At 43.8% G+C, this 18,649-nt stretch overlaps 1 protein-coding gene across 2 annotated transcripts in view; it reads left to right on the forward strand.

Moving 5' to 3' along the window:
- Positions 1–16,309, forward strand: part of LOC143767156 (uncharacterized) — a 50,862-nt gene extending 34,553 nt beyond the window's left edge. For both annotated transcript variants that reach the window (XM_077255207.1, XM_077255208.1), the window contains one exon: positions 14,495–16,309. In XM_077255207.1, coding sequence (XP_077111322.1) covers positions 14,495–15,969 — 1,475 coding nt within the window. In that variant the 3' untranslated portion in view covers positions 15,970–16,309. The remainder of the gene's footprint in view (positions 1–14,494) is intronic.
- Positions 16,310–18,649: the final 2,340 nt, after the last annotated feature.

Here is an 18,649-nt window from a genome sequence, read left to right on the forward strand (position 1 = left end):
CGCTCGCTTCTCAGCCAGAGTCCCAGGGTGGTCCTCGTGCCAAAAGGCCAAGGTGGGAGTTGGAGCTAAGCTCCGAGGAGGATGTACCAGGATCTGACCAGGAAGAAGGTGAATTGGTTGCAGACCCTCCAGAGGAAGGAAAGAGATACATTTTCTCCTCCAAGGACACGGATTAGCTCCTTCGACCAGTCAGGAGCACTATGCAGGTGGTGGAAACCCAGAAGTCTCTCTCTATACAGGACGAGATGTTGGGTAGTTTAAGATCCCAGAGAAACAGTCTTCCCTGTTAACAGCCACATTCACATGATGATCTTGGAGGAGTGGGAAGATGTCGAGAAAAGGCTTGTTATTCAAAGAGACTTTAGGCTTTGCCTGTCCTTTTGAACTGAAGGACATTAAAGCCTGGGCGGACATCCCAAAAATCTATGTGCTTATAGACAAAGTGTCAAAAAGGACTTTGGTTCCGTTAGAAGACTCATTTAGCCTTAAGGAGCCGATGGATCGGAAAACGGATTGTCTCCTTAAGAGAACCTGGGAAACATGTGCGGTTATAATTCGAGCCAACATCGTGACGACCTCGGTCACTCAGTCCATGCACCTGTGGGTCGATGACCTGGAGGAACATCTAAAGACTAAAACCTCCAGGGAGGTTATCCTGAGGTCCCTTCCGTTCCTAAAGCTAGCTAGGGGGTTCATGGCTGAGGCGTCTGCAGAGTCTGTTAGATTTACAGCCAGGAACGAAGCCTTATCGAATGCTGCCCAGCTGGCTGTTTGGTTAAAAACATGGTCAGGGGATACACAAGATGTTCTAGATGATATTTTAGAGAAGGCATCCGATAAAAAGATGGGGTTCCCTAAGGATTAACCAAAAAAGTACCAGCCCTTTCTTAGACCCCAACCAGAGGTCAGGCTACAAGGGGAAGGGTAAGTTGGGCAGATGGGGCTACCTCAAAGGAGGTAGGGGTACAGGTTCTATCTTTGGTTTAGGATCAGGAAGAAAATGACGCCATTAGAGTGGGGAGACGGCCAAGACCTTACTTGGAAGGTTGGCGAGAGATCTCAGAGAATCAGTGGGTGTTGGTGATAATCTCTTCAGGTTACAGAATAGAGTTTACCCAGACCCCGCCAGTCTGCCACTCCCCCCATGTGATCGGATGTTCAGGATCTTCTGAAGATCGGAGCGATAGTTCCGGTTCCCGAGGAAGAAAGGTTCAGGGGCCATTATTCCAGTCTCTCTTGGTCAAAAAACCCTCAGGAGAGAGTCGCACAATAATAGATCTGAAACCTAAACTTCTGGGTCAAGCACAAATCAATATGGAATCAACCAGGTCCACAGTCCCCCTGATAGACAAAAAAAAAGCGGTGATGTGTACCCTAGACCTAAAGAAAGTGTATCATCACATTCCCATCCATGCTTACTTCCAACAGTACTTAAGGTTTACTCTAAGGGTCCAGGGGTGGGACCTTCACTACCAGTTCTGTTTCTTTCCCTTTGGTCTAGCCTCAGCGCCAAGAGTGTTCACAAAGCTATTGATGGAGGTGGACACCTATCTACGGAAGTTAGATATCATCATAGTCCCCTATCTGGATGACTTCCTTATCATAGCCAGCTTCAGGGAAGAACTCGTGGAGCACTGTCAGACCTCGGTCCGCGAGCTTCAAAAGCTGGGCTGGGTGATAAACTGGAAGAAGTCAGATCTCTCTCCTGAATACAGGAAGAAGTTCCTAGCGGTTCTCCTAGACTCACACCTAAGAACATCTTTCTTACCAGCAGAGATGTAGATGCTCAATAGGGGACAGGATCTGTAAATTTTCAGAAAGCCGTTTTTCCAACAGAGAGGCGATGAGGTTCCTGGGACTAATGACATTCTGTGTTCAGTGGAGTCTGTTCCTCTCGTGAGGTCTCCACGAGGCCATTCTATCTGCCTGGGGAAAACGCCAACTGTCCCTGGATACTGTGATGCTCCTCTCTGCCTCAGTAAGGCGATCTATAGTCTGGTGGACCGTTCCAGAAAACCTCCAGATGGGAGTCCCTTGGCTTCTCTCCCACTGAGCGGTGATCACCACCGATGCAAGTCAACTAGGCTGGGGTGGTCATATGGAAGGAAGATTCTTCCAAGGAACATGGACTTCAGAAATCCGAACCAGGTCCTCAGATTACAGGGAACTGTGCGCAGTATGGGAGGTCCTGCTACAGGTCCAGTCGGTGGTCAGGTGCAGGCATGTGAGGATCCTGTCAGACAACACGATGACCGTGGCTTTTTTCTACCATTCAGGAGGTCCAAGGCATCCCTCTCTGCAGCATCTATGTTATGATCCCAATGGCAGAGGATCTCTGATATTCCGGCAAGATAGCAAAAATATAAATACTGCTCTAGGGAGGTGGAAACTGGGCTAACCGCATACCTGATCCTGACACAAACAACTAAAAGTAGCCGGTGAACGTGCCTACGTTGGTTCTAGACGTCTCGAGCCAGCCGGAGAACTGACTACCCCTAGAGGGAAAAAATAAGACCTCGCTTGCCTCCAGAGAAATTGAACCCCAAAGATATAGAAAGCCCCCAACAAATAATAACGGTGAGGCAAGAGGAAAACACAAACGTAGAGATGAACTAGATTCAGCAAAGTGAGGCCCAATAGTCTAGATAGCAGAAAATAGTGGACTATGCGGTTAGCAGAAAACCCTACAAAACATCCACGCTGAACATTCAAGAACCCCCACATCGACTGACGGTGTGGAGGGAGAATATCAGCCCCCTAGAGCTTCCAGCGAGTCAAAAATCAAATGTAAAGCAAGCTGGACAAAAACACTGAATAATGCAAACGATCCAAATTGTACAAAACAGACTTAGCTTTTCTTGCATGAGGCAGACTGAAAGGAATCCGGAGGAGACCAAATAGGTCTGGATACAACGATGCCAGGCAAGAGACTGAGTCCAGAGGAGACTCAAATAGGAAACACCCGCTGCTTAACGACACAGCTGGAGCTCAGGCCTGCAACAAGACATACCTAACACAATACCGTTAGTGACCACCAGAGGGAGCCCAGAAACACAGTTCACAACAGTACCCCCCCCCCTTGAGGAGGGGTCACCGAACCCTCACCAAGACCCCCAGGGCGATCAGGATGAGCAGCGTGAAAGGCATGAACCAAATCAGCCGCATGAACATCAGAGGCGACAACCCAGGATTTATCCTCCTGACCATAGCCTTTCCACTTAACTAAATACTGGAGTTTCCGTCTAGAGATACGAGAATCCAGAATCTTCTCCACCACGTACTCCAACTCGCCCTCAACCAAAACCGGGGCAGGAGGCTCAACAGCAGGAACCATAGGCACCACGTACCGCCGCAACAAGGACCTATGGAACACATTATGAATAGCAAAAGACGCTGGAAGGTCCAAGCGAAAAGACACCGGGTTAAGGATTTCCAAAATCTTATAAGGACCGATAAAGCGAGGCTTGAACTTAGGAGAGGAGACTTTCAAAGGAACATGCTGAGAAGACAACCAAACCAAATCCCCAACACGAAGTCGGGGACCCACACCGCGGCGGCGGTTGGCAAACCGCTGGGCCTTGTCTTGTGACAATTTCAAATTGTCCACCACATGGTTCCAAATCCGCTGCAACCTATCCACCACAGAATCAACCCCAGGACAGTCAGAAGGTTCAACCTGACCCGAGGAGAAACGAGGATGAAAACCAGAGTTGCAGAAAAAGGGTGAAACCAAGGTGGCAGAACTAGCCCGATTATTAAGGGCAAACTCGGCCAGTGGCAAAAAGGTAACCCAGTCGTCCTGATCAGCAGAAACAAAACATCTCAAATAAGTCTCTAACGTCTGATTAGTTCGCTCGGTCTGGCTATTAGTCTGAGGATGAAAAGCCGACGAAAAAGACAAATCAATACCCATCTTAGCACAAAAGGATCGCCAGAATCTGGACACAAACTGGGATCCTCTGTCAGATACAATATTCTCAGGGATGCCATGCAAAGGAACCACATTCTGAAAGAACAAAGGAACCAAATCAGAGGAGGAAGGCAACTTAGGCAAGGGCACCAAATGGACCATTTTAGAAAAACGATCGCACACCACCCAGATGACAGACATCTTCCGAGACACCGGAAGATCCAAAATGAAATCCATGGAAATGTGCGTCCAAGGCCTCTTCGGGATAGGCAAGGGCAAAAGCAACCCGCTGGCACGAGAACAGCAAGGCTTAGCCCGAGCACAAATCCCACAGGACTGCACAAAAGAACGCACATCCCGCGACAAGGAAGGCCACCAAAAGGACCTGGCCACCAAATCTCTGGTACCGAAAATCCCAGGATGTCCCGCTAACACCGAAGAATGAACCTCAGAAATAACTCTGTTGGTCCATCCATCAGGGACAAACAATCTCTCTGGTGGACAACGATCAGGCCTATCAGCCTGAAATTTTTGCAGCCCTCGTCGCAAATCTGGGGAAATGGCAGACAAAATTACTCCCTCTCTGAGAATACCAGCCGGCTCAGATACTCCCGGAGAATCAGGCACAAAACTCCTAGAAAGTGCATCAGCCTTCACGTTCTTCGAACCAGGCAGGTACGAGACCACAAAGTCAAAACGGGAGAAAAACAACGACCAACGGGCCTGTCTAGGATTCAGGCGCTTGGCAGACTCGAGGTAAATCAGATTTTTATGATCAGTCAAGACCACCACACGATGTCTAGCTCCCTCGAGCCAATGTCGCCACTCCTCAAATGCCCACTTCATGGCCAACAACTCCCGATTACCAACATCGTAGTTCCGCTCAGCAGGCGAAAATTTCCTTGAAAAGAAGGCGCATGGCTTCATCACGGAGCCATCAGAACTTTTTTGCGACAAAACAGCCCCTGCACCAATTTCAGAAGCATCAACTTCAACCTGGAAGGGAAGAGAGACATCCGGCTGGCACAAGACTGGCGCTGAAGTAAACCGACGCTTCAGCTCCCGAAAGGCCTCCACGGCCGCAGGAGACCAATTCGCAACATCAGAACCCTTCTTGGTCATATCCGTCAAAGGTTTAACCACGCTGGAGAAATTAGCGATAAAACGACGGTAAAAATTAGCAAAGCCCAAGAACTTCTGCAGGCTCTTAACAGACGTGGGCTGAGTCCAGTCATGAATGGCACGGACCTTAACTGGGTCCATCTCCACAGTAGAAGGGGAAAAAATAAAACCCAAAAAAGAAACCTTCTGTACCCCAAAGATACATTTTGAGCCCTTCACAAATAGAGCATTCTCCCGCAAAACCTGAAACACCATCCTGACCTGGTTCACATGGGACTCCCAATCATCAGAAAAAAACAAAATATCATCCAGATAAATAATCATAAATTTATCCAGATATTTCCGGAAGATGTCATGCATGAAGGACTGAAACACAGAAGGAGCATTAGATAATCCGAAAGGCATCACCAGGTACTCAAAATGACCCTCAGGCGTATTAAATGCCGTTTACCATTCATCTCCCTGCTTTATGCGCACAAGGTTATACGCACCACGAAGATCTATCTTGGTGAACCAACTGGATCCCTTAATCCGAGCAAACAAATCAGACAACAATGGCAAAGGATACTGAAATTTAACAGTGATCTTATTCAGAAGACGATAATCAATACAAGGTCTCAGAGACCCGTCTTTCTTGCCCACAAAAAAGAATCCTGCACCAAGAGGGGACGAGGATGGGCGAATATGTCCCTTCTCCAAAGACTCCTTTATATAACTCCGCATCGCGGCATGCTCTGGCACAGATAAATTAAAGAGTCGTCCCTTAGGAAACTTACTACCAGGAATCAAATCTATAGCACAGTCACAGTCCCTATGAGGAGGAAGGGCACTGGACCTGGCCTCATTAAATACATCCTGAAAGTCTGACAAAAACTCAGGGATCTCAGAAGGAGTAGAAGAAGCAATAGACACCAATGGAGAATCGCCATGAATCCCCTGACACCCCCAACTAGACACAGTCATAGCTTTCCAATCTAAAACTGGATTATGGGCCTGTAACCATGGCAGACCCAAAACGACAACATCATGCATTTTATGCAGTACCAAAAAACGAATCACCTCCTGATGTACAGGAGTCATGCACATGGTCACCTGCGTCCAATACTGAGGTTTATTCTCTGCCAATGGCGTAGAATCAATTCCTCTAAGAGGAATAGGATTTTCCAAAGGCTCCAGGACAAAACCGCAGCGCTTGGCAAACGACAAATCCATCAGACTTAAAGCAGCACCAGAATCCACAAAAGCCATAACTGAGTAAGAAGATAATGAACAAATTAAAGTCACAGACAAAATAAACTTAGGCTGAAAAGTACCAATGGCGACAGGATTAACTTTTTTCTTTAAACGTTTAGAGCATGCTGAGATAACATGTGTTGAATCACCACAGTAGAAACACAACCCATTTTGACGTCTATGATTTTGTCGCTTGGCTCTGGTCAGAATTCTGTTACATTGCATAGAATCAGGTGACCGTTCAGACAGCACCGCCAAAGGATTATCAGATTTGCGCTCCCGCAAACGTCGATCAATTTGAATGGCTAGAGCCATTGAATCATTTAGACCTGCAGGGATAGGAAACCCCACCATCACATCTTTAATGGCTTCAGAAAGACCATTTCTGAAATTTGCGGTCAGTGCACACTCATTCCATTGAGTAAGCACGGACCATTTCCGAAATTTTTGGCAATATACCTCAGCTTCGTCCTGACCCTGAGAGATAACCAGCAACATTTTTTCAGCCTGATTTTCAAGATTAGGCTCCTCATAAAGCAAACCAAGTGCCAGAAAAAACGCATCAACATTCACCAATGCAGGATCTCCTGGCGCCAGAGAGAAGGCCCAATCCTGAGGGTCGCCGCGCAAGAAGGAAATAACAATCTTAACTTGCTGAGCGGAATCACCAGAGGAACGAGGTTTCAGAGACAGAAACAATTTACAATTATTCCTAAAATTCAGGAATTTAGATATATCTCCAAAAAACGGCTCAGGAATAGGTATTTTTGGTTCAGACATAGGGCTATGGATAACAAAATCCTGAATGCTTTGCACCCTAGCCGCAAGCTGATCCACACTAGAAGTCAAAGTCTGGACATTCATATCTGCAGCAGAGTTTCAGCCACTCAGAGAAAAAGGGGATGGAAGAAGCTAGGCAAACTGCAGCAAAAAAAAAAAAAAACTCAGAACTTCTTTTTAATCCCGCTTCTGCGATGCATTAAACATTTTCTTTTGGCCTGGCATTCTGTTATGATCCCAATGGCAGAGGATCTCTGATATTCCGGCAAGATAGCAAAAATATAAATACTGCTCTAGGGAGGTGGAAACTGGGCTAACCGCATACCTGATCCTGACACAAACAACTAAAAGTAGCCGGTGAACGTGCCTACGTTGGTTCTAGACGTCTCGAGCCAGCCGGAGAACTGACTACCCCTAGAGGGAAAAAATAAGACCTCGCCAAAGATATAGAAAGCCCCCAACAAATAATAACGGTGAGGCAAGAGGAAAACACAAACGTAGAGATGAACTAGATTCAGCAAAGTGAGGCCCAATAGTCTAGATAGCAGAAAATAGATAGTGGACTATGCAGTTAGCAGAAAACCCTACAAAACATCCACGCTGAACATTCAAGAACCCCCACATCGACTGACGGTGTGGAGGGAGAATATCAGCCCCCTAGAGCTTCCAGCGAGTCAAAAATCAAATGTAAAGCAAGCTGGACAAAAACACTGAATAATGCAAACGATCCAAATTGTACAAAACAGACTTAGCTTTTCTTGCATGAGGCAGACTGAAAGGAATCCGGAGGAGACCAAATAGGTCTGGATACAACGATGCCAGGCAAGAGACTGAGTCCAGAGGAGACTCAAATAGGAAACATCCGCTGCTTAACGACACAGCTGGAGCTCAGGCCTGCAACAAGACATACCTAACACAATACCGTTAGTGACCACCAGAGGGAGCCCAGAAACACAGTTCACAACACATCTAGCAGTGAGTATCTTTTGGTGGGCGGAGAAAACAGTTCATCTGTTTCAGTGGTTCACCTAGAAGGGTCCAAAAATGAGGTGGCAGATTACACGTTAGCAAGGTGGATCAGGTCCACGATCGGGCTGGCTTATGAGGCACAAGGGAAACCTCCTCCTAAAATGTTAAAGGCACATTTAACTAGAGCAATATCCATTTCATGGGCAGAAAGAGAGGGAGCATCAGATTTGTAGGGCTGCAGCATGGTCCAGTCTGAGCACCTTTTCAAGACATTACAAACTAGACATAGTCTTGGGACAAGTTGCCTTCGATAGGCAGGTTCTTCATGCAGTGGTCCCACCCTAGATCACCATACTTTTGTATTCTCCATAGTGCTGTCAGGAGGGCTGACCTGGAAAAAGGTAATTAGACCTACCAGTAATTGTGTTTCCAGGAATCCATCCTGACAGCACGGCTAGTTCCCTCCCTTTGGGAAATTCTATACTTATGTGATGTAAAGTTTGTATAAAGAATGTCTAATAAGTTCTGCTGCATCCATCCTGGTGTGGTACTTGGAAAAGACACTGAGTGGTGGAGATGTGAGGGTCCATTTTACCTCTCCTTGTTTCCTGTCCCAGCAAGGATAAGAAGGATTACCTCCATAGTGTTGTCAGGATGGATTCCTAGAAACACAATTACCGGTAGGTCTAATTACCGTTTTTTTTTTCACGGCTCAACGTTATAAACTTCTGTGAAGCACCTGAGGGTTCAGTGTGCTTACCACCGTCTAGATCGGTTTCCTGAGGGGTCTAGTTTCCAAAATGGTGTCACTTGTGGAGGATTTTCACTGTTTAAGCACATCAGAGGCACTCCAAACGTGACATGGCGTCCGCCAATTGTTCCAGCAAATTTTGCATTAAATAATTCAAATGGCGCTCCTTCCCTTCTGAGCTCTGCCATGCACCCAAAGAGTGCTTTTCTCCCTCATATGGGGTATCTGCATGCTCAGGAGAAATTGCACCAGTTTTGGGGTCCATTTTTTCTTGTTACCCTTGTCAAAATAAAAAAAATTTGGATCTGAAGTAAAAAAAATTTGTGAAAAAAAAAAAAGTTAAATGTTCATTTTTTTCCCCCACATTTCAAAAATTCCTGTGAAGCACCTGAAGGGTTAATAAACATCTTGAATGTGGTTTTGAGAACCTTGAGGGGTGCAGTTTTTAGAATGGTGTCACTTTTTGGTATCTTCTATCATATAGACCCCTCAAAGTGACTTCAAATATGATTTGGTCCCTTAAAAAAAATGGGTCTGTAAATTTTGTTGGAAAAATGAAGTCTGTGGTCAACTTTTAACCCTTTTAACTTCCTAAAAAAAAAAAAATTTGGGTTCCAAAATTATGTTGATGTAAAGTAGACATGTGGGAAATGTTACTTATTAACTATTTCGTGTGACTTATCGGTGTGATCTAAAGGCATGAAAATTAAAAGTTGGAAAATTACAAAATTTTCACCAAATTTCCATTTTTTTTTTTCACAAATAAACGCAAGTCATACCGAAGAAATTTTACCACTATCAGGATGTACAATATGTCTCGAAAAAACAATCCGGATCAGTTTGATCAGTTGAAGTGTTCCAGAGTTCTTATTTCATAAAGTGACAGTGGTCAGAATTGTAACCTTCGGAGGTAAAGGGGGTTAAAGGGAATGTACAGTTATGTCCATATATATTTGGACAGAGACAACATTTTTCTACCGTAATTTTGGTTATAGACATTACCACAATGAATTTTAAGCAAAACAATTCAGATGCAGTTGAAGTTCAGACTTTTAGCTTTCATTTGAGGGTATCCACATTAAAAATGTCTATAACCAAAATTAGAAAAATGTTGTCTCTGTCCAAATATACATGGACGTAACTGTATCAGCAGAATTTCACACCCCAAACAATATGCACATGTAGCTCTTTCAAAGACAAGTCTAGCAATACCATTACATGGCCAGTCACATATTCCTCCCTTACTTAGTAATCAGCCCTTGAATTAACCTTCCTGACCAGGCCAAATTTTACAATTCTGACCATTGTCACTTTATGAGGTAATAACTCTGGAACGCTTCAATGGATCCCAGTGATTCTGACATGACTTTAGTTTATTTGTGAAAATATCGGAAATTTGGCCAAAATTTTGCAATTTTGAAACTTTCAATTCTTACGCCCTTACACCAGAGAGTTATATCACACCAATAAGTTAGTAAATAACATTTCCCACATGTCTACTTTACATCACCACAATTTGAAGCCTATTTTTTTTTTTTTTTTTTAGAAAAGAGTTAAAATCATCAATTTCTCTTTTTTACAATAAAATAAAAAAAAAGGTTTTTTTAGGGACCACATCACATTTGAAGTGACTTTGAGGAGACTAACTGACAGGAAATAGCCAAAATCAAAGCCATTCTAAAAGCTGCACCCCTCAAGGTGTTCAAAACCACATTCAAGAAGTTTATTAACCCTTCAGATGCTTCACAGGAGTGAATGCAATGTGCAATTTTTATTTTCACAAGGGTAACAAGAAAAATTTCACAACAAATTTTGGGGTCCGTTTTCTCCTGAGTGCATCTATACCTTATATGTGGGGGAAAACTACTGTTTGGGCACACAACAGGGATAGGAAGGGAAGCAGCACTGTTTTGACTTTTGAACTAAAAATATCTGGAATCGAGAGCGGACGCCATGTCATGTTTGGAGAGCCCTTGATGTGCCTTAACAGTGGAAACCGTCCACAATTGATCACATTTGGGAAACTAGACCCCTCAAGAAATGTACCGTATTTTTCGGACTATAAGACGCACCGGACTATAAGACGTACCCAGGTTTTAGAGGTGGAAAATAGGGAAAAAAATATTTGAAGCAAAAAAGGTGGTAAAATTTTAATAAAATACTATTATATGTGGTGTTATTATATATAATAGTATGCTATTATGTTGGAAGCTACGGGACCAGTGTGGTGGCTGTAAAGTACTTTATGAAGACGCTGGAGGGTGAGTATAAGAATGGGGGCACAAGGCTTATATTTAAAAAACCACTCCAGCACTGAAAAATAACACTGGAGTGCTGCTTTAAGAACCCATGGGAGAACTATAACTCCCAGCATGTCCTGCAGATCCTATGGCATGCTGGGAGTTATAGTTCACCACAGGAGTGGCAGAGTGCTTTATTGTGTGTTGTAAAGACTAACCTTTTAATTTTGGCAGCCAGCCAGCTGTGGTGAGGTAAAATGCTGGAGCATCCCATCCCACGACACCACAGAGCCCTCCCTCTTGTTGCCTCTCCACAGCACAGGAGTAAGCTTGCAGATTGTAGTGTGGTGTCTGCAGGACCTGTGATGACATCAGAAGAGGGAGGGCTCTGTGCTGCCATGTGATGCTCCAGCCCACCCACTCCTAACATCACACAGGTCCTTGTGCTGGAGCACACAGCACCCAGCACAGCCCCGGCAGGCAGGTATGCAGCAATCTTGTCCCCTCTGGCCCCTGCTGCTGGCTCCTCCTCCACCAGACACACAGATCTCCCCAGCAGCTGCAGAAATCCAGCGCTGGGGAAACCATGTGTGTCCCTGTGATTTGCTGCTCCCTGCACACCACTCAGCTGACAGGTGGGCGGGGAAGCGGCTAATGAATATTCACTGCACTTTAATGATCGGGGCCATGTGGTTTCCCTAGTGCTGATTCCTGAAGCCCAGCAGGGACATTTTTCTGCCTCCTGCCTCCCAGTGCAATCCCACTCGCTGCTGCCCTCTCCCCACGTTACATCCCTACCATAAGACGCACCCACACTTTCCTCCCAAATTTGGAGGAAAAAAAGTGCGTCTTATGGTCAGAAAAATACGGTATATGGATGTAAAAATGGAACCCAAAATTTGTTGTGCAATTCCTCTTGAGTACGCAGATACCCCATACATAGGGGGGAAACTACTATTGCGCATAGTAGGGCTGGGAAAGGAAGAAGTGACGTTTTGGAATCAGACTTTGATGGAATGGTCGGCGTTCATTTTCGCAAGGATAGCAGGAGAAAATGAACCCCAAAATGTGTTGTACAATTTCCCCTGAGTACACAGATAACCCACATGTGGTTGAAAACTGCTTTTGAGGCGCAGTGCAAAGCTCAGAAGAGAAGGAAGGCCAGATTGTAGTGCAGATTTTCCTGTTATGCTTTGTAGGTTCCATGACCCACTGCTAGAGCCCCTGAGGTGCCAGAACAGTAGAACACACCCCTCCCCCCACACACACACACACACACCTAAATGACTTCATTTTACAAACTTCATCTCTTAATCAATTCATTGGGGTGCGCTGATCATATTGAGAGTGCAGGTGTCACCATATTTTATACCATTGGGCAGTGAAAAAAAATTAACTTACATTTTTATCAGCAAAATTTTGTTTTAGCCCCAGATTTTACATTTTCTCACAGGGTTATCTAAATGGATATAAGCCCAGGTCCAAGTGGGTCCAGTAGTACCTGGGACAAGGGAAAGTATCATAGGACCCATTGACCCAGGGACAAGGTCTGAAGAGCATGTCGTAATTATAGGTAACAGTGATGTGGATATTTTTAATGCACACACCCAAGGCTGTTACTCTGATTTGATGTGAAATCTGCTCAAATAATTATGTGGAGGAATTTAAAATCTGCGACACAAATATTCTGCTGAGCTGACTTTAAATTCGCTGTGGAATAATGACAAATATTGATTGACTTTTAAATGTGAACATGGCTTAATAATATATTAATACATCATATACATAACTATAATACATACAGTCATATGAAAAAGTTTGGGCACCCCTATTAATCTTAAGCTTAATGTTTTATAAAAATTGTTTTTTTTGCGACAGCTATTTCAATTTCATATATCTAAAAACTGTTGGACACAGTAATGTTTCTGCCTTGACATGAGGTTTATTGTACTAACAGAAAATGTGCAATCTGCATTCAAACAAAATTTGACAGGTGCATAAGTATGGGCACCCTTATCATTTTCTTGTTTTAAATACTCCTACCTACTTTTTACTGACTTACTAAAGCACTTTTTTTGGCTTTGTAACCTCATTGAGCTTTGAACTTCATAGCTTGGTGTATGCAATCATGAGAAAAGCTACTTAAAGTGGCCACTTGCAAGTTGTTCTCCTGTTTGAATCTCTTCTGAAGAGTGGCATCATGGGCTCCTCAAAACAACTGTCAAATGATCTGAAAACAAAGATTATTCAACATAGTTGTTCAGGGGAAGGATACAAAAAGCTGTCTCAGAGATTTAACCTGTCAATATCTACTGTGAGGAACATAGTAAGGAAATGGAAGAACACAGGTACAGTTCTTGTTAAGGCCAGAAGTGGCAGGCCAAGAAAAACATCAGAAAGACAGAGAAGAAGAATGGTGAGATCAGTCAAGGACAATCCTCAGACCATCTCCAGAGAGCTGCAGCATCAACTTGCTGCAGGTGGTGTCACTGTACATCGGTCAACTATACAACGCACTGTGTTTTTTTGCCACCATGCATAACGCCTTTTTGCATTACCAAACAACTCAATCTGGGTTTCATGAGTCCACAGGACCTTCTTCCAAAAAGAAATTGGCTTCTCCAAATGTGCTTTTGCATACCTCAGCCGACTCTGTTTGTGGCGTGCTTGCAGAAACGGCTTCTTTCGCATCACTCTCCCATACAGCTTCTCCTTGTGCAAAGTGCGTTGTATAGTTGACCGATGCAGAGTGACACCATCTGCAGCAACTTGATGCTGCTGATCTCTGGAGGTGGCCTGAGGATTGTCCTTGACTGATCTCACCATTCTTCTCTGCCTTTCTGTTGTTTTTCTTGGCCTGCCACTTCTGGCCTTAACAAGAACTGTACCTGTGTTCTTCCATTTCCTTACTATGTTCCTCACAGTAGAAATTGACAGGTTAAACCTCTGAGACAGCTTTTTGTATCCTTCCCCTGAACAATTATGTTGAATAATCTTTGATTTCAGATCATTTGACAGTTGTTTTGAGGAGCCCATGATGACACTCTTCAGAGGAGATTCAAACAGGAGAACAACTTGCAAGTGGCCACTTTAAGTAGCTTTTCTCATGGTTGCATACACCTGGCTATGAAGTTCAAAGCTCAATGAGGTTACAAAGCCAAAAAAAGTGCTTTAGTAAGTCAGTAAAAAGTAGGTAGGAGTATTTAAAACAAGAAAATGATAAGGGTACCCATACTTATGCACCTGTCAAATTTTGTTTGAATGCAGATTGCACATTTTCTGTTAGTACAATAAACCTCATTTCAAGGCAGAAACATTACTGTGTCCAACAGTTATTAGATATATGACACTGAAATAGCTGTTGCAAAAAAAAACAATTTTTATAAAACATTAAGCTTAAGATTAATAGGGGTGCCCAAACTTTTTCATATGACTGTATGTTTACAGGTGGACCTAGTATCTTATTGACTACTTTCTTGTTTCTTCTAGATGATACTCAAACCATAAATCTGTCTGTAAGATCTTACAACTTAAATTCTCCGATGGACTCTATGAATGATCACAATAATTCCATTAATATCCCATCTGCAAACTGTTCTTTATATTTATCTAAAGTGATCAGTTATTTGGAGAATGTTCCTGAGGCACCACATTTGTGCGACGAAGCAATGGTCATTAACCCTACTCTTAATAGGAACATGGACCTTCCAGAGTATTCATCGGTGTATGATAGACAGACTCTCCCAAATGCTGACACTTCTACCGAGGTAGATTATACACCACAAGATCCACCGCCTACTACGAAGGAGGAATCCCTATCACGCACTGAAAAAAATCTGTCCATCGTGAAAACTCCCTCTGATCTCTGTTACACACTTACACAAATTAAGGAGCAATCTGTGTCTTGCGATGAATATAATAATGAAGTGACCGATCCAAACATCCCACCAGCAGATCATCCACAAAAAGCTCGATCAACTAATATAAAGAAGAAACCGACCTCTCGCTTACAAAATATTAATGCTTTATCCTCTAATGTCGATATCATACGTCATATATCCTCTACTGGGGAGTATGTCACATATTACCGTAAAAATAAGCCAGCAGAGAAACTCTTCTTCTGTTCAGAATGTGGCAAAAGCTTCAATCGGAATTCCCACCTAATAACCCATCAAAGAAGTCACACAGGTGAAAAGCCATACTCTTGTCCTGAATGTGGTAAAGGCTTTATGAGGAGTTCACATTTGGTCAGACATAAGAGGATTCACACTGGGGAAAAACCACATTCATGTTCAGAGTGTGGGAAACGTTTCATCACAACTTCAGATCTTGTGATACATCGGAGAACCCATACCGGAGAAAGACCATATCGTTGCTCTGAATGTGGAAAGAGCTTTATCTGTAATTCTGTTCTCATCAAACATCTGAGAACTCACACTGGAGAGAAACGACATTGCTGTCCTGATTGTGGCAAGTATTTTACCACTAATGCATATCTCGTAGTCCACCAGAGAATCCACACAGGAGTGAAACCGTATCCATGCACTGAATGTGGAAAGAGTTTTACTTGTACCTCAGTTCTTACCAAACATCAAAAGATTCACTCAGAAAGGAACAGCGAATCCGGTCTTGGGGGAAATAATAGACGCCGGGCAAAGCAGGAACTTTATCCTTGCAGTCAATGTGGGGACATTTTTGCAAATAACACACAATTGTTAAACCACCAGGAGTGTCACTTAAGAGAAGCACATGCTAAATTACAATGCGATGAACATCAGATCAATCTTGAAGCAGAAAAAAGACATATTTGTTGGGACTGTGGGGAAAGTTTTACCAATAAAAAATACCTTATTCTGCATCAAAGACATCATACAGGAGAGAAGCCATATTACTGTTCGGAGTGTGGGGAGTGGTATACTGAAAAAGAACATCTTGACAGGCATCTAGAAAGTCACCGTAGATAATGTTGGCCTTCCCGCATACTTTACACTATTGTTTAATGTTTTTTTACTGATACAGTTATGTCACACTATATATTTTTGTTTTATAAACTTTATAACTAGAAGAAAGTATCCTTTTTTTTAATGCCGAATGTTTCTTATTCTATGTATGAAATATTTAGCTATAATTGCAGTTTTATTTCTGATAATCTCACTGCTGGCACCACCTACCATAACAAGCACAGTGGTTGTGTCTCTAGTTGCCTTATACTGAGCTGACTTTAATGAAATGATCTGATTTCAAACACTTGACAACTTTTCCACTATTTCTTGCATATAAAAAACAATTTAAATAATAATATAATAGTTGACATTATATATATATATATATATACACTCACCGGCCACTTTATTAGGTACACCTGTCCAACTTCTTGTTAACACTTAATTTCTAATCAGCCAATCACATGGCGGCAACTCAGTGCATTTAGGCATGTAGACATGGTCAAGACAATCTCCTGCAGTTCAAACCGAGCATCAGTATGGGGAAGAAAGGTGATTTGAGTGCCTTTGAACGTGGCATGGTTGTTGGTGCCAGAAGGGCTGGTCTGAGTATTTCAGAAACTGCTGATCTACTGGGATTTTCACGCACAACCATCTCTAGGGTTTACAGAGAATGGTCTGAAAAAGAAAAAAAATCCAGTGAGCGGCAGTTCTGTGGGCGGAAATGCCTTGTTGATGCCAGAGGTCAGAGGAGAATGGGCAGACTGGTTCGAGCTGATAGAAAGGCAACAGTGACTCAAATCGCCACCCGTTACAACCAAGGTAGGCCTAAGAGCATCTCTGAACGCACAGTGCGTCGAACTTTGAGACAGATGGGCTACAGCAGCAGAAGACCACACCGGGTACCACTCCTTTCAGCTAAGAACAGGAAACTGAGGCTACAATTTGTACAAGCTCATCGAAATTGGACAGTAGAAGATTGGAAAAACGTTGCTTGGTCTGATGAGTCTCGATTTCTGCTGCGACATTCGGATGGTAGGGTCAGAATTTGGCGTAAACAACATGAAAGCATGGATCCATCCTGCCTTGTATGGAGCATCTTTGGGATGTGCAGCCGACAAATCTGCGGCAACTGTGTGATGCCATCATGTCAATATGGACCAAAATCTCTGAGGAATGCTTCCAGCACCTTGTTGAATCTATGCCACGAAGAATTGAGGCAGTTCTGAAGGCAAAAGGGGGTCCAACCCGTTACTAGCATGGTGTACCTAATAAAGTGGCCGGTGAGTGTATATATAAATATATATATATATATATATATATATATATATATATATATATATATATATATATATACACTAGATGGTGGCCCGATTCTAACGCATCGGGTATTCTAGAATATGCATGTCCACGTAGTATATTGCACAGCCAACGTAGTATATTGCCCAGCCACGTAGTATATTGCGCAGTTACGTAGTATATTGCCCAGTGACGTAGTATACAGCACAGAGCCACGTAGTATATTGCACAGAGACGTAGTATACAGCACAGAGCCACGTAGTATATTGCCCTGCCACGTAGTATATTGCACAGCAACGTAGTATATTGCCCAGCCACGTAGTATATTGCCCAGCCACGTAGTATATTGCCCAGCCACGTAGTATATTGCCCAGTGACGTAGTATACAGCACAGAGCCACGTAGTATATTGCCCAGCCACGTAGTATATTGCCCAGCTACGTAGTATATTGCACAGCGACGTAGTATACAGCACAGAGCCACGTAGTATATTGCCCAGCCATGTAGTATATTGCACAGTGACGTAGTATACAGCACAGAGCCACGTAGTATATTGGCCAGTCACGTAGTATATTGCCCAGCTACGTAGTATATTGCCCAGCCACGTATGTCACAGGTTAAAAAATAAACATATACTCACCTTCCGAAGGGCCCCTTGTAGTTCTGTCGCCTGTGTGCGGTGCAGGCGGCACCTTCCGGTCCCAGGGTGTGATGAAGTCGCGGTCACATGACTGTGACGTCATGGCAGGTCCTTGTCGCATACCATCCTTAGCACCGGAACCTGCCGCTTGCATGGAGCGGTCACCGGAGCGTCGCGAGGAGCAGGAAAGGCGGCGGAAGGTGAATATATAATGATTTTTTATTTTTTTTATTATTTTTAACATTAGATGTTTTTACTATTGACGCTGCATAGGCAGCATCAATAGTAAAAATTTGGTCACACAGGGTTAATAGCGGCGGTAACGGAGTGAGTTACCCGCGGCATATCGCGGTCCGTTACCGCTGGCATTAACCCTGTGTGAGCGGTGACTGCGGAGAGTATGGAGCGGGTGCCGGGCACTGACTGCAGGGGAGTAGGGAGGGACTAATCGGACTGTGGCCGTCGCTGATTGGTCGCGGCAGCCATGACAGGCAGCTGGCGAGACCAATCAGCGACTTGGATTCCATGACAGACAGAGGCCGCGACCAATGAATATCCGTGACAGACGGAAGTGACCCTTAGACAATTATATATATACTAGACTGTGGCCCGATTCTAACGCATCGGGTATTCTAGAATATGCATGTCCCCGTAGTATATGGACAATGATGATTCCAGAATTCGCGGCAGACTGTGCCCATCGCTGATTGGTCGAGGCAACCTTTATGACATCATCGTCGCCATGGCAACCATTATGACATCT

The sequence above is a fragment of the Ranitomeya variabilis genome, chromosome 4 (genome assembly GCF_051348905.1).
Source record: "Ranitomeya variabilis isolate aRanVar5 chromosome 4, aRanVar5.hap1, whole genome shotgun sequence".
Classification (NCBI taxonomy): Eukaryota; Metazoa; Chordata; class Amphibia; order Anura; family Dendrobatidae; genus Ranitomeya; species Ranitomeya variabilis.